The sequence below is a fragment of the Chrysemys picta genome, chromosome 6 (genome assembly GCF_011386835.1).
Source record: "Chrysemys picta bellii isolate R12L10 chromosome 6, ASM1138683v2, whole genome shotgun sequence".
NCBI lineage: Eukaryota > Metazoa > Chordata > Testudines > Emydidae > Chrysemys > Chrysemys picta.
In genome coordinates, this window is record NC_088796.1 from 72,733,897 (window position 1) to 72,756,649 (window position 22,753).

The 22,753-nt window shown below is 42.4% G+C and overlaps 1 protein-coding gene across 18 annotated transcripts in view; it reads right to left on the reverse strand.

Moving 5' to 3' along the window:
• The window catches only part of SEMA6A (semaphorin 6A), a 133,073-nt gene that overhangs the window by 24,939 nt on the left and 85,381 nt on the right, over positions 1 to 22,753 (reverse strand). For 3 of the 18 annotated variants that reach the window (XM_005300146.5, XM_042854654.2, XM_065550351.1), the window contains 8 exons: positions 20,190 to 20,345; positions 17,958 to 18,134; positions 16,133 to 16,273; positions 15,933 to 16,013; positions 14,457 to 14,515; positions 9,866 to 9,886; positions 9,682 to 9,732; positions 3,262 to 3,426 (listed from right to left, as the gene is read on the reverse strand). In XM_005300146.5, the coding sequence (XP_005300203.1) occupies positions 3,262 to 3,426; positions 9,682 to 9,732; positions 9,866 to 9,886; positions 14,457 to 14,515; positions 15,933 to 16,013; positions 16,133 to 16,273; positions 17,958 to 18,134; positions 20,190 to 20,345 (851 nt within the window). Of the gene's footprint in view, positions 1 to 149; positions 346 to 1,731; positions 1,864 to 3,261; positions 3,427 to 9,681; positions 9,733 to 9,865; positions 9,887 to 14,456; positions 14,516 to 15,932; positions 16,014 to 16,132; positions 16,274 to 17,957; positions 18,135 to 20,189; positions 20,346 to 22,753 lie in introns of those variants that run through there. The other 15 variants (XM_005300148.5, XM_065550352.1, XM_065550353.1 and 12 more) reach the window with 9 other exon arrangements.

The following is a 22,753-nucleotide window of genomic DNA, read 5'->3' on the forward strand; positions in this document are numbered from 1 at the left end:
TCTATGAAGTGCACTACACATTTTCATTTTGGCAGGAAATGTGAGGTATCTCAGAAACAACAATTCCAGAGTATATTTAGCTACTAAAGCTGTGGCACACAAATGTCACATTCCCATGAGTCAACCCATTTAAAGAACCCCCTCTTTGCACCCCCGCAGATATTCCCCAAGATGCCTGTGCTGAATTAACAGCTGAACATATGGATGTGACATCATCAAGGCACCAGTGTCACAGAAAATAAAGTAGCAAGTGGTTTCAGTAGAATTAGAGTGAAGTCGTTTGTGAGTGCAGGAAAAGAAAGAAAATACCTTCCAAAGGAATAAACACAACCACACCACACAGCACTTTGCAAAACAAAAGGAAAATGTTAAAAACATAAAAGAGATTTTTGTTTTTTTTTGTAAACGTGTGAAGGGGAAAAAATTAACAGTGAAACAAAAACAAAAAACTTTATAAATGAATATTAAACGTAACCTTGTTTGGTTTAATTTTGCATAACAACTCCTTCCTTTGCCCTTTAAAATATTGGATCAATAGTAATTTTGGACCTAACTGGGGTCTGATTGGGCAAGGCAAGGAGTAACAGCACACAAGTACATGGTAATGGTAAACAACCATGCGGTCACCTCTGCCACCATTGTTTGTGTGTAGACTACTTCCAGCTTTATCAATATTCATCATTAAGCCCCAACGAATGCATGATATTTAAATGACCCTGTCAAGTGCTAAGAAGACTCTTTGGTAACCGTCGCTCCCTGGGGAGGTAACTATACAGTGCAAGCTACCTCATCAGTCAGTGACTAGAAGCAAAAAGGCTTACAACCCAACAGCTATACATTTATTAATATTTTCACTGTGCGCTCTTCTGAAAGCTGCTCCTGGCATACAAGATGCTTTTAAGAAGTAGCCTTCTGACCATTAAGAGTACTGCTGTGCAAAACAGTTGTGATGCATGGAACCACACAGAACAAATGCCATTAATATTAACATACACCTCTGCATTCCTCCGTGGCACATTAATGACCAGATTCTCCACTGGTGTAATTCATCATATCTCCATAGACATCAATGGAGCTACACCAATGTCCACCAGCTGAGGAGCTGGCTAGCCCCCAGGCGTTATCCCTTCCCCATTACAGATACAGGCCTAGTTAAAGGTAAACACATCTGTCTAAGTGGATGGGAGGAGGCCAACACTTTCTCTTGGGGGTAGTGTAGTAGAGAAGGAACAGAAGCACTTGCTCAAAATGGTGTGTATTATCAAGAGAGATGAACAAAAAGAAGCCAATTACTTATCTGCCATTTGCAGTGTGCCAGATTTATTGACCAGAGGAATTAAGGATTCAAGGTAAATCACACATTATCATTTTGAGTCATTTTGTTTTGCTTTCTTTAAGTACATGGCAGACAGAAAAGCAAACATTTCTGCAGCTGTTACCATAGCAAGAGCTAATTGCTTTTACAATAAATCAAAGCACAAGGCCCATAAAGGCAGGGTGGCCCAGCAGCAATGTATGAGAAGCTTGCAGGCTCACGAAGGATTACTACAGCCACTTGTCAAGGGTTTCACTTTGGAGTAATCCCAAACTCTGAGGTTCTGATTGATGTTTACTACCATAATATTGGAGTGAGAAGAGATGGGCCAATCAAAGAACTAAGACAAAGAAATGAATGTGAAGATGGGGTCTGCAGGAACCAGCAATTACTTATTGGCAGAAGCATGCTCTTATATTTAAGGCACAGGATGAGAAATCAGAAGTCCCAGAGTTCTATTTCATGCTGCAGTCTTCCTGCATGTTCGGCAAGTTCCTTATGTCCAGATTTGTAAAGGTATTCAGGGGCCTAAAGATGCGGATAGACACCTAGTGGGATTTTACAAAAGCATTGTTTTCAGGGGGTGTTGAACACCAAGAGCTAGATTCACAAAAGGACTTACATGTCTTACTGCCACTTTAGGTGCTAAAGTCAAACATTTAGCAGCCACTGAGATTATCAAAACCTTCCCATAGCTGCTGCGTAATCCTGCAGGTGCCTATGTTTCTGCAGTAATGCTTCCTCAACACCTAAGTTCCTACTAGTTCACGTGCAAAATTGCTCAACTCCTGATGCCACCTTGATGCTCATACCTGAGCCATGGTGGGATGCGCAAGTGAGGCGTTCTCCATCCATCTCATCTGCTGGGCATTCTCAGAGCATGCCTATCCGATCAGGACCCATATAGAAGACAGCTGGGGGCTACCTGATCAAGAATGTTTGGGTCAGGCTGGCTGGTGTGAGTGTTCTAGAATACCCAGACACTCCCCGTCACTTAGGAGACCTGTTTTCAAATTCCCACTCTGCCTGATTTGAAACGAGGACTTGGCCTCAGGTCTCGGTGAGTGCTCTAATCACTGGGCTATTGGTATAAAGGTGGGGAGATCTTGCTCTCATGAGAAAATGGCGAGCCTGGCTTAGGTTCCTAACTTCAAGAGAGGGTTTACCTGGAATCCCAAATGGAGCCAGGTGCTTCCCTTTGGCCCAGCGTTAGATGCCTACCTAACTTTGAGCAGCAGGGCCTAAATTGCATCCCCGTCTCACCATTTCCTATTGGCTTGCAAAGGCAGCTCTCCATTCAGCTTGCTGGCTTCTGAGAATCTCTTTTTAGATGCCTAATGCTCCCTATGCATTGTATAAGAAGCCTGGGCACCTAACTCAAGGCTGAGGATTACACTAGGTGGCAAAGCGCCTAATGCCTAAGTCCCTTTATGGATCTAGCTCCAGGTGATTTTGAAAATCTGACCTGGCACTTCTCTGCATCTTTCAGTGCATACATACATTTAAAAACATGGCCACTAAATCGCTACATGCCTCAGTTTCCCTATCTAACTTACAGGGCGATGAGGCTAAATTAATTACAGTATGCTGAGTGGTTTTAAACCATTGGATGGAAGGCACCATGGAAGCTCCGTGTGTTAATGATAATATAAAGCAGTGGAAGTGGCTCATCATTAACTCATGAAGATCACGCTTAAACAGGGTTAAATCCACACTTCCCCAGTCACACATAGTCTCACTCACATTTGTTTTGTGTGGTTTCCTTAGTCAGTGAATATCGAGAACTAAGTCTAAGATTGGTTATTTTGTTTCCGCCTTTCCAATAAGCTTTTAATTACAGTGCAGGAGTTTTGTTACAGGCTACCATGATCCAGCTGGAAGCAGTTAGTTACACTGTAGTCACTCCCTCCTCCCCTCCACCACTGGATTCATTTCCAAGGCCTTACCCTTCTTGTCTTGGTGATTATGGGATGAGACTGCCGCATATGGATCTGTGTTTTCAGATGAGCCAACCGGATCCTTCCAATCCAGCATACGTCCCCTAGTATCATAACCCTCTTGAGCTGGAGAGTCAGAAGTGGTGGTGCTTGGAACTAGTGAACTGGAGTGGCCTGTGTTTACATTACAAATACAATTAGGGAAGACACCACACATTAGTCACTCAGGAGCATAAAATAAGCATTGTTTTTTGTGAATGCTGGAAAGGTTTCTTGAAACCAAGCAATGTTTCAAAAGCCTTTCACAACATTGCCCAAAGGAAATGTAGCATCTGAATCTTTTGCAGCTGTGAGAGAAACTACTTTCTGAGTAGTCAGAGCAGGCATGTGTGTGCCTGTGTCAGTGGGAGACATGGGCCTTGACTATAGTCAACACTTCACTGGTTTACCTAAAGGTTTTGGTTAAAACTGATTGAGTTGAAATGGTGCCGTGGGCATGCTTTCTACAATTTCAGTCCAATTAGCTTAATTCAGTAGGGTGTTGAGCTAAAACAATATGAGCCTGGTTTACACTGAATTAAGCATGTCCACACTGTTTTACGTTAATTGATTGTTTTAAACCAACTTAAAGTGAAACTGGTGAAAATTTACTGTAGACAAGGCTGCTGTTCTTAAGGAGAATGACAGCTTAACTGTAGCAGGGATAGGGCAGCTGATCCCTGCCTCGTGCTCTCAGGGGCAGGACAGATTGTCCAGGACCTGACCATGTTCTCATGATGGCATCAATTTTCTGAAAAGCCATAAGCTCCGTGATTTGCTAACACTACTTTAATACTCTGGAGTGGTCTCTGCCCAAATGGACGCATTAGCATGATCAAAAGGGGGTCCCTGTAATGGGAGTAGGAGTGCTGGCAAAAAACAGATAATTGGGTCCTGGCTCCACTCACCTGATCTAGATCAGGAACACAAGTGTCAATACCCCTGTCTCATGACCATGATCTACTGACTCTAGTGGCCCCTGCAGCAGTCTCCAGGTGAGATTTGCCCCCACCCCCACCCCCCTTTAAGGATAAAACACTATTTTAAAAAAAATCAATCCAGGCACCTTCAAACCTTAATTTGTTCCTGCTTAAGAAAAGCTTTTTTCACGCTGTTTATTTGGCTCCAAACCACATTGTGTTTTCTATGCAGGCTACTGCAATTTACCGTGCACTACAGGAGACAATCTTAAATCTTATAGTTCCATGGAGTTTTATAATGATTCTGCGATCATTATTGCTGTTTTTAACTATACAGGTTGTGGCAATCACCTTTGACATGGTTCAGATTAACAAACATGTTCATGAGACATGGCCAGCCAGGCACAAGGCAATTTTCACATGAAGTGGGATTTAGTTGGGATATGGTGGAGAACTGATCTATGTGGGTTAAATAGTCCTTTATCCACCTCACAAGGTTGAGTTGCAAATGAATTCAGTGAAAAGGTAGCAGCTCTATTAAGTTCCTGCTATGATGTAAAGGTGCTCTACTGAATATTAATTATTGTGGAGAGACAGAAAATGTCTCTGTGCCTCCCTATATTTTTGAGGAGGTCCTTTGAGTCATCACATAGGGTTACACACAGCAGCACTTTGAACAATATTTAACACAAGACATGCATGTAACTATTGCCTGTATTTAACTGATACAATTTGCAGGAAAGGAGGTCAGCTCTAGTGTTTTTACCATGGATCTAGTCTTGAGATGCTACAGCTAATCATTAACAAGATTAATTTAGCAGTGTACCCCAGGCTGAAGGATGATACTGACAAGGGCACTGTATTATTCTTTAATCTATCATGACAGGAAGTGTGGTTCCACTATCTGTCTTTCTAAAATACTGCAAATTAGAGGCTTCATTTTGTTTAAATAAGCTTTTTTTAATTTTGCTTAAATAAAAAAAGAGAAGCTAAGTGGTTATCCACTTCTAAAGATTTCTATAAAGCCAAGAGCATTCCTGGAAATATTGGTAACAGTTACATGGATGGATTCTGAACCAAATTTGCTGCCTTGTCTCCAAGAATTCCAAACAGCTGCCTCTATGCAAAGGGACTAGTACGGAGCCAGCTACTGAAAATATGTGCCTTCTTAAACTAGGAATATACTGGAACTGTAAGGCTTTTCGACCATACCATTTTATGCCGATAGGCTCCTGTGCTCATCCCAAAGAAATAACAGAAGCAACGGGACACAAACAACCTAGAAAGTGGAAGTTATGAGTTTCCATGCCTTCTTTTCTCTAAATACAAAACCATAGTGCCAGTATTCACGGGGTTCCAGACTGCAAGTTGACACCCTATTCAACCACTGCAATACTGTACAATATTTGATCAGCCCTACAAATAATGCTGCACTCAACATAAGAAAGCAGTTAGTCCTAGCTTGATAAGGACTGAGGAGAAAGCATCGCCAAATAGCAGTCATAATTTATACCTGTATTTGATATGCATTTTGTGCCCCCATCTCCATGCAGACACTTTCAATTTAGCTGTGTTCAAGGGGCAATTTTATGGTAATGTAATAAGTATAGTTAAGGAAAAACATTTCTTAATACGGTAATCTAGGGGAAAGATATGCCTGAGGGACACATTCTTTACAAAAAGCGTTCCTGAACCATATGCTACAAATACATGGAGAACTCCTTGTAATAGAAATCTATAGCTATATGATGATATTAATGTGTACCAGATGGCAGTTAGGTAGAGAAGTGTTTCACACAAATGCAAGAAATCAGTCTATTCACTCTGTTACTAAAGTGTTAGTATAGTATGCATTGAGAAATGATTTTCTACATGTAGCTGAGAGACATTTGCTTCCATCTGAGCGAGGGGCAGCAGCAGATTAGAACATAATAACCTTTCCCACTTGGATTCAGACTGGATCCTGCAAACACTTACTGCTGGGCACAAAGTTTGTTCCCCTGAGTCAGGGGCGGCTCTATGTATTTTGCCGCCCCAAGCACAGCAGTCAAGCGGCTTTTGGTGGCATGCTGCGGGAGGTCCGCTGGTCCCACGCCTTTGGTGTACCCACCGCTGAATTGCCGCCGAAACCACGGGACCGGCGGACCTCCCGCAGGCATGCCGCCGAAAGCAGCCTGACTGCCGCCCTCCCAGCGACCAGCAGGCTGCCCCCCACGGCTTGCCAGGCACACGCTTGATGCATTGGTGCCTGGAGCCACCCCTGCCCTGAGTAGTCTCATCGTGCCCTGTGAGTGTTGACACAATTAGTCCCTTGTGAAATTCAGATTTACGATGGTGCACTGCATAGGCGTATGTGTTACTTAAGCACTGAAAATAAGGGTTAAAAGTGCTGCATAGACTTAGTGCTGCCCCTCTGTGCAGGGGTGACTCACTCATTGTGATGATTGTTCCTCAGCAATGACTGTCATATGTAATGTAATATGCCTTTTTCTCAAGTACACTAAGGCTACTTTATACCATGCTGCCTGCATAAAGTGGCCTTAAGTTATATTTACACCCACTTTAAAGCCCTTTTACACAACTACAGCAATGCAAAGTGGCTTTAGCATAATGGGAACCAGGCTCAACAGCTCTATTTTAACATGGCTTATGTTTAAAAAATGTCTAAAGTTACTTCCTCATTAAGATTCTCCTGTTGTTTTAAACTACCCCCATCTGAACAACTGCAGATGTATGGTGCTCCTCAAGCACTGATTTTGAAAGCAGAAGTTTAAGGACACATGCTGTTTGAAAAAAAGTGATTTAGTGATTAATTTGTAAAGCTTTTCGTTTGCAAGTCTGTAATCACAATAATACAGCAAGAACAAGAAAGCAGATATAACTAGAGAAGTGCGTGTTGAGGAATTTGGAAGCTGTAATATGGTTAGTGTCTGTGAGCACTGACGATGAGTCAGAAGAACTGTATTTCTGTAATTACAACTCATTCTAACCATGTTTTTATGAAACGAAGAGATGATTTTTTTAGCTTTAACACAGTGTCGGGGATGCAATATGGATTAGATAGTTGCTCTAATATGCAAAAGGTGTTAAGACTCCAGAGATTAAGATGCTCCACACACTATCCTATTAACAACTATAGCAACCTAATTAGACAATTAGAGGGAAAGGCTAAATCAATACTACAGAGGGAGAAAGGAATGTGGCTAGGGGGTAAAATAAGGGCCCAATTCACTAAAAATGGATGTTTCCAAAAGTAATTAAGTTGCATACAATTTTGCACAGGGGAAAGCTTGCTTTAAGCTAAGAATCCTAGCCTTTCGTCTAAATATGTGGTTTTTGTTCCATATATAGCTGACCTTCATGGAGTGGCCTTCTGCATGGAAAAATGAATGTGCATGAACAGTCATCGATATGAGCTTTGCACTTTATCACTTGTTTATAGATGATCATGCGAGGCTGCCCCATCTGCCAAATTCAGGAGGATGCTGATGCCAAGAATACAAAGATTAAGGGCTTGACTCTCTTCTCACTTTCACTGGCATAAACTAGGAGTAACTCCAGTAAAGTTTGTGGAGTAACAATGGTGTAAAACAAGTATGAGAGGAAGCAGCCCTAAGCCTTCTTGTGAATCTGGAGTTTCAGATGCCTTTGGAGATAGATATATATCCCACAAGCTCCAAACGTATCCTGAGCATTCATTTGATTGACATGCTCATATATACCAGCATTCTAAGGTTCTAGCCATAATGAAATGCCATTTAATTTTGCATTTAATTATGTTCAATAACAGTCAAATGCACTGTTTATATAATTTTAGTTAAAGTGGGTATACTTTTCTTCTCATGCTAAAAATGACTTATTTGGCTCAGTTAAAATACCAAACATAAGTGTGTCTATACAGTGAATTGTTAACATGAGGCTGTTTTTTACTGTATGTTTGTGAGTTTTCTCTCTTCATGTACGAGATTTTTATAACCCCCTTTTCTTTGGTAGTTTGAGCGCAAAGCAGGAGGGAAGGACTGTCAACTGCATCATAATGTCACCACTTGTATTTTAACTACGACACCAATAAGAGAAATTCACTGATCTAATGACTGCATATCAGGATTTGGCCCAGGCATGTCATTAGTATTAGATGACAGATAAGGTGTGATTGGGACTTAAAGTTAGCACTGGGTAGCATTTCTCCATAGTCCCAGATAAATAAGATCCTTTTTTGAAATGTTAATGCAATAAATCAGTTTGGGAGAGGGAGATACAGACATCAGAGTGATTTTTTTTTTATACACACACACACACCCTTTGGGGTTGTGATGCTTCTCCCTGAGGGCCATCTTCATGACTCTTTGGTCAGGTGAAAAAAGCAGCTTCCACCACAGTCCAAAACCAATAAGATGTCTCTCCACAGCCCTGCTGTAAAGCGTTGTTTCATATGAGTGGGAGTACCAATGCATTTGCCAATCAAAATATTTTTGAACATCAGTGCTATACACAGGGCAATTTTCTTTTTTTCAGACTCAGAAACATTACTATTCGTCAGTTACTGCTATATGCTTTGGAAGAATAACACTGAAAACACTTGCAGATGCAGAGCATGTGCTAATTTTGTCCCAATTCTGATCTACTTTGTTTGTCCAGGGCTTGTTAGTCCAGTGCTGCCTGATAAGAGTCTGATCACTAAGCCCCAATCCTGCCACACTGAAGTCAATGGGAATATGCCATTGCCTTAACTGGGAGAAATACCATACGTCACTCACAGCCTATGGATATCTGCCATTGGAGGAAGATCTGTTGTGGAAGCAATGACTAACTCTTTGGCTCTGGAAGTTAGAACTTTCTAGTGTGAAGCCCTTTGTTTTCAGATGGCTTGCTGGGAGCTGGCAACACCAGGAAGTTAGGGAGTTACGTAGAGCATGGAAGCACCAGCAAGAATAAGGCAGCCCAAAAGTTTGGAAGCAATTGAAACCTTCATGTTTCAGGGCATGAGACAACCTCTAACTAATGAGGCTTGCAAAGAAATTTTCCTTATGGATAGGTTATTCCATAACTGCCCGAGGCAGGGTTTCTTGCTCCTTTCCCTAAAGCATCTGGTACTGGCTGATGTCACAGACAGGATACTTGGCTAGATGGACCTATTTTCCTACCTATTTTTCCTCAGCGAATAGACAAAATGTATTCACTGTACCATGTACTCTATCTAGATGTTCTGGTGAAGCATGCTTGGGTCAGCTTGGTTAAAAGTTCTGAATCTAGAGTGCCATTAAGACTGGCCATAAATTGTTTTAGCTCAATTAAGTTAGTTTTGGGTGCAAGATGGAAAATTGTATGTCGAAAAGCACAAATAATCCTAAGATTAGTGAATCAGGCCCCAATAAAACAAAACAAAAAAGACAAATTCTATTTGGCAATGGGGTCTACCAGCTAACACAAGGACCTGAGGGAGAATTTTTAAAAATATCAATAAACTGACCATACACTGTGTTGTAAGATATTTCATGAGCTGGTGAAGGAGTTGAAATGGCTATGAAAAAAATAAATTAGGAAAAAACATTATAGAAAAATCAAGGCATGACAATATTTAAAAGGTTAGTAAGATGATCCCTCCAAAATTGAGCAGCACAGTTAGGAAATGATGTGACTAAGAACTTCCTTACCATTCAGTGCTACAAAGGAATCTGAAAGAAAAACAAAAACGAGAGGTAAAAATCATTGTTTCTCACACAGTGCTAAGTACTTGCTACTAAAAAAACCTCTTATGTTTCTGTTGTTATTTAATTGTACTGTGTCAATGCCCAAGTGCCCCAATCAAAATCGGAACACCAATGCGCTAGATGCTGCACAAACATAGAAGAAGACCACAGTGTCTGCTCCAAAGAGCTTACGAGCTAAAGCCTCACTCCTTCAAAGACAACCGTGCAAGCAAACCCCAGCCACCACATGGCTCTCTTTGCAGGATCAAGTTCCAAGAAGTGAATTTCACCCAATGTGCACAGCTTGATTCTGAATCATTTCTCACCCTTCTTTGAGGTGACTGATGTCAGATATCCCCCACTGCCATTCAACCTGGCCAACTGTTATTTGGCCAATTTCTTGTAACCATTGCAGCAGAAATGAGTCTTGAGAAGGAACAGGAAGAGGGCAGTTGCCTCATAGACCATTAGTTATTATACATTTAAATAGTTAAAGCCTCAACTTATTCTTACATTCAAAATCTGCAAGTGCTGATTGTCTGATTGTGGTCAAGTCATTAGGTGTCTGCTTAAGGAGAAATTTGGAGAAATCCCCACTCTAATTTTTCCATGTCTCAAGCTGAGTTTTGGCAGTATTTGGTATTGTGGGGAGGACCAAATCTATAATGAGATCACTCTTGGTGTCTCTATGTACATGGCACTGGTATGCAGTGAAGAGTACCATGGAATTATCTGCTTCAAATATGAAACTCTTTACAGAGTAAATATAAAAACAGGCTTATGCTGCTGCCATTGTAGTTATTGACAAAAAATCACATGGACTTTAAGAAAAGTGGGAATGAACCCATACACAATAAGGGCCATTTAGATAGTGTCCTGAGATAGGTGCCATGTCACCCCATGGGAAGCACTGTAGGGACTGTGCATAAATCTCTCAAACAACCCAGAGTACAGGCTACCCTAGCCTCCTAGTCCATGAAGCAGACTGATGTGGAAGTAGGCGGGGTGCATATGTGACCCACACACCTCCAGGATGTGGTGTTCTGTCCCCTCTAGTTGCACTGAGACCACTTAGAGATTAATGACTCTGCTACAGCCTTAGCTAAGGACCATGTGGCTTTCAGCTCACGCAGTAGAGGCTCATAGGCTAAGCTCCAAAAGTCCCAGGCTTGACCCTGCCCACCAATGACTGGGGTCTGTCGGTGTTACACATACATAAGAATGACCATACTGGGTCAGACCAAAGGTCCATCTAGACCAGTATCCTGTCTTCTGACAGTGGCTAATGCCAGGTGCTTCAGAGGGAATGAACAGAACAGGTAATCATCAAGTGATCCATCCCGTCACCCATTACCAGCATCTGGCAACCAGAGGCTAGGGACCCCATCCCTGCCCATCCTGGCTAACAGCCATTGATGGACCTATCCTCCATGAACTTATCTAGTTCTTTTTTGATCCCTGTTATAGTCTTGACCTTCACAACATCCTCTGGCAAAGAGTTCCACATGTTGTCTGTGCGTTGTGTGAAGAAATACTTCCTTTTGTTTGTTTTAAACCTGCTGCCTATTAATTACATTTGGTGACTTCTTGATCTTGTGTTATGAGGAGGAGTAAATAGTTCCTTATTCACTTTTTCCACACTAGTCATGATTTTATAGACCTCTATCATGTACCCACTTAATCGTCTCTTTTCCAAGCTGAAAAGTCCCACTCTTTTTAATCTCTCCTCATACGGAAACTCTTCCCCTAGTAATTTCTGTTGCCCTTTTGTGAACCTTTTCCAATTCCAATATATCTTTTTTGAGATGGGGTGACCACATCTGCACGCAGTATTCAAGATGTTGGCATACCATGGATTTATATAGGGGCAATATGATATTTTCGGTCTTATTATCTAGCCCTTTCTTAACGATTCCCAACATTCTGTTTGCCTTTTTGACTGCCGCTTCACCTTGAGTGGATGTTCAGAGATCTATCCACGATAACTCCACGATCTCTTTGTTGAGTGGTAACAGCCAATCATTTTTATGTACAGTTAGGATTATGTTTTCCAATGTGCATTACTTTGCATTTATCAATATTGAATTTCATCTGCCATTTTGTTGCCCAGTCACCCAGTTTTGTGAGATCACTTTGTAGCTCTATCTTGAATAGCTTTGTATCATCTACAAATTTTGCCACCTCACTGTTTACCCCTTTTTCCAGATCATTTATGAATATGTTGAATCGTACTCATTCCAGTACAGACTCATGGGGGACACTACTATTTACCTCTCTCCATTCTGAAAAGTGACCATTTATTCCTACCATTGTTTCCTACCTTTTAACCAGTTACCAATCCATGAGAGGCCCTTCCCTCTTATCCCATGACAGCTTACTATGCTTAAGAGCCTTTGGTGAGGAACCTTGTCAAAGGCTTTCTGAAAATCTAAGTACATCTGATACAAAAGATTAAACCCTTGAGCTCTCCCAAGCAGAGGGACTGCAATAAGAAATGGCTGTGTAAGGAGTGGGAGGCTCCCGGTATTCTCCTCAGCAGTGCGTCTGTGCAGGAGTCAAGCACACCCTGGCCTTCAGTGTACATGCTCCATTACTCTATATGCCATAAGTGTTGGCTCACTGTACATTAACTCCTCAGCTTCAGCAGTTTTATTGTGGCCACAGGCAGCAGCGGAAATTGTTTTATGAAGAACTGAGTTCTTGGTTGCATTGATTTAAAGTAATGTCCAGGTTCTGAATTAAACCAACATAGGCAAGAACATTAAGAATAATGGCCATCTTGAATGCAACCCTAGGTATTTCTGGGGTCTCTAATCAGCACATAAGATTTCACTGCATGCGACATGTGCTGCAGTCCCTGGGCACCACGCACTTTAAAGACTGAGTGACAGCTTTCACTTTGAATTTCTGAGATATAAAGAGGCATATTATCCAAAGTTTTATACAGGGATTGCGCTGCAGGATTCTACTGCTGGGAATGATGAGGTGAAATCCTGCACTCTGCTGCACAAGAAATGTACCTTGTAAAGTTATATGTGGTTTGTATTAAATCTCTTTCCAATTAAAAATGCTGAGGCTCTTTAAGGATATTAAGGTATGTTAAAGTATGTCAAATGCAGCTCAACATAACCTTAAGCACCGCTAAACTAATTTTGACATAGATCTTTTGCGTAAAGCCATGCCATGGGAGTGGTTATTAAAAGGATTTTTGGCATGGGTTTTCTAAATGCCTCTCATGGAGTTAGCACAGATAGGCAGAGTTAAAGGGTCATTTAAAAAAAAAATCACTTCACATGTACAGTCCACGAGTTTGAAGGTTAAATGCTTGGCCATATAACGTGTGTCATTTCTTTCATCCCAAAGGCCACATTCTCCTAGCCTTGTTCATCATGTTGACTAGCACCTTATTTGACCAGAGTGCCCTGGACTTCAATGTGAATATTCTAGGCCCTGCTCATGGTAACTCAGTTTATCAGAATTTGGTCCCAACTGATTAGTCTTCATTCCAAACTCCTTGTCTACATTGTCCCTGTCAGTAAATGTACATAAATTCAAGGAAATCAGAAAAAAGTCCATAACATAAACAAGCCCAATTCTGTAGGCAGCAAGGATGAAATCCTGACACCATTACTGACAAGGGCAAAACTCCCACTAACTTATGTGGGGCCTGGATTTCACCCCCTAGGGTTTTGGATGCACAAAGAATAAAAGATTAGGCTTATTATGCACACACTTGTATTTTTCCTAAATTTAAATATGCTTAATCTGAAAGAGCTATATTTTGGCACATGACACAGTTCATAATAAGGGGTGATGGGTAGCTGCACTGCCTCAGGAGCAGCCCAAATCAGCAGTTGCTTCTCAGGGAGTCACACTCCCCTCCATTCTGCCCCTTACTCCTCAGGGTTTACTGCTGGCCATACCAGTTGCAAATTACTACCTCCCACAACATGCTGGCTCAGCTGTGCTGGCCAGTGAGTAGGGAGTGGAGACAAGGCTATGCACACTTCTCATCCCTCCTCAAGTCACTGCTGCCCATCTGTTCCAGAGAGGGACTAAGAGTAGCCTTGCTTACCCTTGCGGGCTGCGACTCAAGGTCTGAGTAAAGAGAGCAGAGGGGCTCTCATGTACAGGTACACAGACCAAGTCACAATCTCACCCAACATTTGTAAAGCAACAAATGTTCATTTTGCACTGTGGAGCTGAGACCCTGCATGCAAGATCATACACATAAACCAACCAACCCACCCACCCTTGAGTTTACAATGGCAATGAAGATACAGTGTATACAGCTGCTATAATTAATATCCTTCAGAGCTGGATTTGTCCCACAACACAATTGCCATTAAAACAAGTGCCATTGTTTGTATAAACCAAAATGCTGTTTTCTTTAAACAGACACACAAATGCTTTTCTTGGACTGGTTACTTTAAGTGTGGTTGCTGTTGTTATGTTTTTCATTGCTACCAATAAAGCCCTGGCAGGTAATGGTGATTCTGGGCAGTCAGAAAGATTCTCTGACACAAGATAAACAGGGAGTAAAAGCTTTGCTTACTTTGGCAGTCACCCAGGCCATCTGTATTGCCATGCTCTATGTCCTGCTCAAATGCCAACCTAAATAACAGAAAGAAACATAATAGTGTGAATAACAACACTCTCAGGCATCACCAGAGAGAAATCATACCATCTAAAAATGAAATAAAGATACAGAGAGAAACTGGTCATTTTTTTAATACACCACTGGGAAACTTGCAAAATGCAAACACAGACAAATTGAATTATTTTCATCTCTTAATGGTTCTTTTGGGTGCAGAAGATGCTTTGACATCTTTTTCTGCAAAATCTACTACATCTTGTATTGCTAAATCAGGCAAACAGATACATATCTTTATGAAAAATGGGAGAACATCTGTGAATAAAGTGATAAGTCTAAAACAAACAATGAAATTATCAGAAAGCAATTATGATTCTATCTGAACTTGCTCATATTCTACAGAAGGTGCATTGGTATTTTGACAAGAAAAATACATTAACCCAATATGTAGGTACTGAGCCTAGGAACTATGATAATAAACACTACAGAAATGCTCACAGATGCAGAAATAGATGTCAACATTATATGCTTAAATACTATTCTACCAAATGGCCCATCTGAGGCAGAATCCACATTGTTGTAATGAAGAGAATGCAACAGGGCACTTATAGTTAACAAAGATCTACAGTGAATCTTTAAAAAAAAACATTCTAAAGTAATAGAAAGAATAAGATGGCTGATCTAGGTATAAGAATGATAACACAGCAGTTATATATTTATTGAGGACCTGTAAAGAAGCAGGGGGCTTCCTGTTGGCAGGAATACGGAGGTTATCTGATGTTAACAATACACCTGTACCAAGATTCTGAAGTACAGCCAAGGCTTAAAGTGAGCAATCTTGTGGTGTGTCAGACCTGGCAAAAATATGAGACTTTTCAGGTGGATCTGTTGCCTGCAAGGAGGCATTTATAAATGCATTTAAAACAAGCATCCGGAGTCCTAAAATGTTGTTATGAAGTACTGAAATTCCACTGTTAAGCAATAAGAGACCCAACAATTCTTTCGGTGTACTTTAGTGATCTGTGATTCATTTTAGTAATACACAGCAAATTAGGAGAGCTGGCTTTGTTTGTTTTCGGTGGTCAGACTGCTTCAGTAATCTAATTTGGATTCTATTGCCTCTTTTAATCAGCTTTGATGGCACCAGTGCCAAACTTGCTCATACAGTTCTCCTTCTTTGAGCAATACATGGGACTTACTGTGTATCTATCTTCTTTTCTTTTTCCTAAGGGTAAATAATCAGTGGAGAGTTTGCATCAAATCATACTCTGGAATTCCAGAGAATGCAAATAGGATGAAAGCAAACATTTTGCACATTCTTTTTCCAAGAGCTCCTGCTGGGCTTTTTCACAGTTCTGTTCAAAAGTGTATCTCAATGGCATCATTGCTAAAGCCCCTAATTTTTACTCTGTCTATCCAATGCCAACGGTTACTTACTTTACACCAGGTAACAGCTGTGTGCATACCCCACCTTCCTTCACCCAGCCACAGTATGGGTCTCTGGAGGCTATGCAGGCCCTTAAGAAAGAAGAACATAAAGCATTCTGGAATTTTTTCTTCTTCAGTTTTCTAATGCTCGATATGGCTTGAAAAAGGATTTGTAAACTTGGGGAGAAACCCTGACACAAAACACCTACTTTTTGCACTTGCCATGACGCTCACATCGTCCCAGGGGAATCTTTATCACACAGGTAGAGAATGCTACATAGAGAGAACTGCTATGTTTGTCAAGCTGCATTCCCATAATCCTCTTGTCTTCTACCCCATCATAGCTGCACCTGATTTGACAGAGTAGGATAATGTTATAAATGGGTTCTCTTGGCAAATTTAATTATAACATAATGATTTCTTAATCTGAGTAAATTCCAGAGAGGAGAAATTATTAGGTCAGAGGAAAAGAATACATGAACTCTATTAAAATCATAGTTCCTAAGATATATAAACAACTGTTAAAAAGGATATATACAAGAGGGAGCTGCCAGTAGGGACGACTCCATGTAGCTCCTTGACTTTCAAATTCACTCCCCTCCTTAACCTTTATGGTATGCTGCAAAACTAATCTAGTTACATTTGAGGAGGGTTGAAGGTCAGGAGGTCTTATTTTGGGGGTGGGTTTTTGAGGGGAATCAGCATTTTGAGTGTGGGGGGGGTTCATTTTTATGGGCAAGTTGTTGGTTAGCTACTGCTATTTTTGTATTTGTTGGATTGCATTGTCAGGGATGCTTAAGAGCTGCCTGTGATGCAGGGTCGGCTCTATGCACCAGCAAAGCAAGCAGGTGCTTGGGGCGGCATATTTGCAGGGGCGGCATTCGGGCCATCCTTTTTGTTTGTTTGTTTGTTTGTTTGTTTGGGAGCCGGCCCTGCGGGCACTCACCCAGGTAGACGCTGTCCTGGCCCCCAAGCTGATGCTGAAGTCCAGGTGGAAGAGCTGCAGCGGGTGGCCAAAGCTGGCCCCAAGACTGGGGTCCAGCAGCAGCAGCGCGTCGTGCGTGGGGAGCGCCCTGGGACCGCTGTGGTTCGTGCCACCAGGCCCGGGTGGGCCATCCGACACGTGGATCATGGGACACTTGGGCTGGGGGCCGCCCTGCGGAGTGCACTGAACTGCCTGCAAGTGCGCAGGGTGGCTGCCCCCCAGCGCCACAGCTGGGGCTGGGCAAAGCGGCCCAAGCCACCCAGGGGCTGTGGCAGGGCGGCCAGGAGCAGCAGCGGGGCAATAGAGGGGACTGGTGACCAGGGCGCTGCCGTGTGGGGCCCACATCCCGCTCTCCGGGGCTCTGTTCCGCGCTAGCCGTTCCCTCTGAGGCTGCCCTGCCCCGGCTCCTCAGCCTCCTGCCGGGGCGGTCCCCTGGCTCTGCCCTCCCAATTCCTGGCCAGTCCTGGAGGCAGGAGTCCCAGCTGGAGGAACCCTAGGCTGAGGTGCGGCCCAGGAGCCCCAGTGCTTACCCCAACCCTGCCAGCGCTAGACCGGCTGGAGGTGAGGGGGGAGTGGGTGGAGTCAGTGCCCCCCGGGTGCCGGGAAGGAGTCGGGTGGATGCAGCCTCCGCCCCTGCTAGTGTCATGAGCGGGATGCTGATGACCCGCCCTGGGAGCGAGTTACCAGTGACCCAGGGCTGGGGCGGCAGGGGGTGCGGGTGTGGGGGAAAGAGCCCAGAACTGGGGCAGCAGGTGGGTGCAGGGCGGAGCCCAGGGCTGGGGTGGGGGACAGCCAAAATTTTTTTTGCTTGGGGCGGCAAAAACCTAGAGCCGGCCCTGCTGTGATGGGCAATTATCTATACGTGTTGAAATTAAAATACATAAAATAAAATGTAGAAACAGAGGGAAGAAGACACTAAAGGAACGTTCAAAATGACTCGAAAACTCTGAATTCTGTGGCCATTCCCTTTTCATGTGACTACCTGCACCATGGAAATTCAGACGTGTCAATGCTGTCCCGTAAATGAGTACAAAAAACCAGATACGTACTTTTCGGGATTGTAAACATTCATCTCCTCCAGGAAAAGGCTATCATTTAGGAAACCGCTGTTTCCTGTCCGGGCCAAGAACTTCAATATGATTCCCTTCTCTGATCCCAGGAAAACCACCGTGTGATTCTGATGTGGCCCAGCAGCAGTGTCTACTGCAATTTTGGTCAGACGGTATCTAGCATGACAACATAGCATTTGTCATTATTTGAGTTAGTCTATCATTTATTTTATCACTTTTCCCACTTCAAATAATAGTTGATAGCTTTCTAGTAATCATATAAGAAATATAAACTATTTTTTTCAGTTGAGCTGACCCTATTAGTTCACACAGAGAGTAGTAGCTGGGCACCAAACTGATGCTGTTTTGTGTGTGAATATGTATGTTATACAGCTAGCAAAAGTGTTTGCAGCAGCAAAGCTCAAGCAGCCAGCTGAAGAGGTGCATAAATGTCTGAAACCACTTAGCAATTACTCTTCCAATCAGAAGCAAAGTGCTAGTCTGATGACTTCTATGAGCAGGGAAAGAAAATTAGTGCGTGGAAATGTTTAAAATTTCATATTCTGTCATAGAAAGCAATAGTGATGGCATATCCATATTCATCCTTTTGGTAGTAAAAGCTGTGTCAGCACAATACTGAAAAGCTAAAAGCTAAATCAGGCGAACTTATACTTCACCACATATGACCATACCACTACCACCAAGATAGCTCAGGGATTGGACAACATCAGCTCATGATGAAGAACAGCTTTGTTGAAGCTGAACCTGAGCAAGACAAAGGTGATGCTAGTGGGCAGAAGAAAACCTTAGAGGAGTTTGCAGCCATGGTTTGGTCTCCTTTCATTGAAGGCACACCCCCACAATGGATCAATTTGATTCATAGTTTAGGAGTGTGCCTCGATTCCTCGTTGATGCTAAGTTCTCACATAGCAGCTTTCTGTCTTCTCTGGTGGGCTGGGAAATGCCAATGACTCCAGTCCTTCGTTATTCCTTACACATACCTTCATCACCTTCATCTGGATAATAACACTGCAATATACCTGGGCATGAAGCCTCCATCCCTTAGGAAACTCCACCTAAAACAAGCATGTTGCAGCACATCTTCTCAACAACATGGCCTACCACAAATACATCAGATCTGTCCTCCCCTCTCTTCACTGACTTCCAATAGACTACTGACTCAAGTTCCAGGTCTCGGTCTTTATCTTCAAAGCTGTCAATGGCTTGGGCCCACGGTATCTAAAAGACCATCTAAAGCTCCCATGGTTGACACTTCTGCTCCTCTGGCACAATGGAATTTTCTACAATAAGGATAAAGCTCATCTATGTGGGAGACAAAACTTTCTTGAGGCCAGTCCGAGACTGTGGAATGAACTTTCGCAGACCACCACAAACCTTATCACCTTCTTCTCCAAGTGCTAGGTGCATTTGTTTGACCTTGTCTTCTCTAACATACAAACTCCTCCAAAACAAAACCCAACCCAAACTAAACACTATACTGCACAGACAATTCTCCCCCTGGGGAGAGAATGAGAGCGAGAGAATAAACTACATGAGGCAGATGTTAGTCACATCGCTTAATACGCTACAGGAGGGTGCTTAGATATTATCATGATGAGAGCAGCGTAAGAACCTTTACAGAATAGAATAGAAATGTGTTTCCCAATGTGTGGTGGTGACAATCTGAGGATTGCTGATTTATGTGCCTTTGTACAAATCTCTGTATTATTATTTCTTTTCTCATTGTCATAGAACAGATGGGGGTTATGTGATTATTTCTGTTTGTACACTTGTGCAAACACTGAAACACACCAGCACATATCCTGACAGACATCTTTGTATCCTGTGAACATATCCTGACAGGCATCTTTATTTCCTGTGGACATATCCCCTGGCTATCTGTTGAACTTTACCCAAAATTTTCTACAGAGCTGTTTCAAATACTGACCCATAAGCTAACATGCAGGGCAATGTTCCCTGCTCTACATTTCCTCTGCAATCTGGTTTCAGTGCAGCATGGTTGGAAAGGCCTGAAATCATTTCCAGTCTTGAAAGCTGCTCTGGGAGTTCTGTGGCATCTATTCAGTACTGTCATCATTCATTGCTGGATTCATGCCCAGCACAGCAGAAATGATTATTAGAATTTCAAAATATTCTAAGCATAGTTCATTAACACATCCTGACAGCATGTTAAGAGGGTTAGGAAAGTCCATTTGGAAGTTAGTTATTTACCTGACCATCGTCCTCAGGAACCAGGGCCTGCTGACAATTGAAGGAACAGCCTCGTCCATGAGAGGATGCGTTTTGATGAAATTTAGAGTATCATCTGGGAACTCATTGGAGGTTATGTACTTTTCTAATGATACAGAGCCAGCACAGCAACCTGGCCTAAATGAAACAAGGGGGGAAAGTACTTATTTAGTGCCTGAGGGCAAATCTTCTAAGTGAATTGCTTTTCTAAGCATCTGGCACTAGGCAAGAATTTGCCAAAGGTTCTGTGCTGAACAATTCAGAATGCCACCAAATGAAGTACTGTTAGATTTCCTTTGGGCCTGCTGAGATCTTAGTGGGAGTCCAGGACTCTGTTCTGCCTATCTCAGGAATACTTTGATTTATTGCCACCCTAACAAGCAGATCATGAAGTTTTAAATACATGAGTCTGCAGTCCATCCACCCACATGGAGTCTAATAAATGTACAGACTTATTTGGCAAAATACTGTACATGGATAAGGCACTCTCCCGGTTTTAACTGGCCCCATTACTGTGGCGCTTTCTCATGGAATAAGTGTACTCTATTTAATTTACAAGGGGAAAGTTGGTTTTTTACAGTGTGAAATAAAATGTTCAAAATACAGCCCAGTGGGGGTGGGAGAACCCAGCATCAATGTGAACACCTTATTTACTGTGGTTTCACTTTGTTTCTGACAAGCATGAGAACTCCAGTGTGGCAGAATGACAGTATCCTGCAATATCCTGAACAAACCTCATTGAATAAAGATTAATTTTAGTGAATTAAGTTAAACCTTTTTGAAGCAGATTTAATATCTTTGGGGTCCATTGTATTACAATTGCAACTATTTACATGTTACTGTAGGATTGTATGTAATTTTTCTAGGGACTTGACTAATATAAATGTTAGGAACTTCAAATAACTTCTTTGGGAGAATATGTGTGAAGTGGGTTTCCTAGTAGATAGTTGGGAGGCCATTGGCAGCTATGCCCTGGAGAAAGACCCATTGTCTCCTAATTACCTACTCCTGGAAACCCCAGATCAAAGACCCCTGTATAAAGGATGGACTAAACTTTTCATGACTATGCTTGTTCTGAGCTGAAGCTGTGATCAACTTAAACATAAGAACGGCCATACTGGGTCAGACCAAAGGTCCATCTAGACCAGTATCCTGTCTTCTGACTGTGGCTAATGCCAGGTGCTTCAGAGGGAATGAACAGAACAGGTAATCATCAAGTGATCTATCCCATCACCCATTACCCGCTTCTGACAAACAGAGGCTAGGGACACCATTCCTGCCCATCCTGGCTCATAGCCATTGATGGACCTATCCTCCATGAATTTATCTAGTTCTTTTTTGAACCCTGTTATAGTCTTGGCCTTTACAACATCTTCTGGCAAAGAGTTCCACAGACTGACTGTGCATTGTGTGAAGAAATACTTCCTTTTGTTTGTTTTAAACCTGCTGCCTATTGATTTCATTTGGTGACCCCTGGTTCTTGTGTTGAGAGGAGTAAATAACACTTCCTTATTTACTTTTTCCACACCAGTCATGATTTTATAGACCTTTATCACACTGGTTCTCAAACATCTGTGCTGGTGACCCCTTTCACATAGCAAGCCTCTGAGTGCGACCCCCCCCCTTATAAATTAAAAACACTTTTAAATATATTTAACACCATTATAATGCTGGAGACAAAGCGGGGTTTGAGGTAGAGACTAACACCTCGTGACCCCTCATGTAATAATTTCACGACCCCCTGAGGGGTCCCGACCCCTAGTTTGAGAACCCCTGCTCTATCAGATCTCTCCTTAGTCGTCTCTTTTCAAGCTGAAAAGTTCCAGTCTTATTAATCTCTCCTCATATGGAAGCCGTTCCATACCCCTAGTCATTTTTGTTGCCCTTTTCTGAACCTTTTCCAAATCCAATACATCTTTTTTGAGATGGGGTGACCACATCTGCATCTGAAACCACAAGGAACCTCTGGGGTGAAGGTATGAAGGACTGCTCCTACCAGAGCCCATGTTAAAGTTGGGGTGAAACCTGGTAAGATTATTAGCATGAGTGTAGATTCTTTTATTGTTTTAATGTTTTTAATGTAGTGCTTTTTCCTTACGAATAAAATAGGTCTGCATAGGAAGTGCTGGGTGATAACTCATAACTGTTGGCAATTACATGGCATGCTGTCTCTGAGAGGAGAAGCAAGCAGGCCTGTTTAGACAGACTGTGTTTTGCTGGGAAAATCACAGTATAATCCTGGAACTGGGCAGCCCGGAAATACCCTGGTCAGGAGGGAGGGAGACACATGGCTCCACCCAAGAAAGGTAACTTCTAGGGAGCTGAAAGCCTGAGAGTGGGTGCCGTTGCTGTGCCATAGAGAGGAATACAGGTGTAGTTGCCCTGAACTGTGACACCCAGTACTGTAGGTATGAGTAAGGCTAAGATTTAGTCATGGGTATTTTTAGTAAGAGTCATGGACAAGTCACGGGCATTAAACAAAAAATCCATACAAAAAAAGTCCATGACTTTTACTATATAAATACCCGACTAAACCTTAGCAGCTC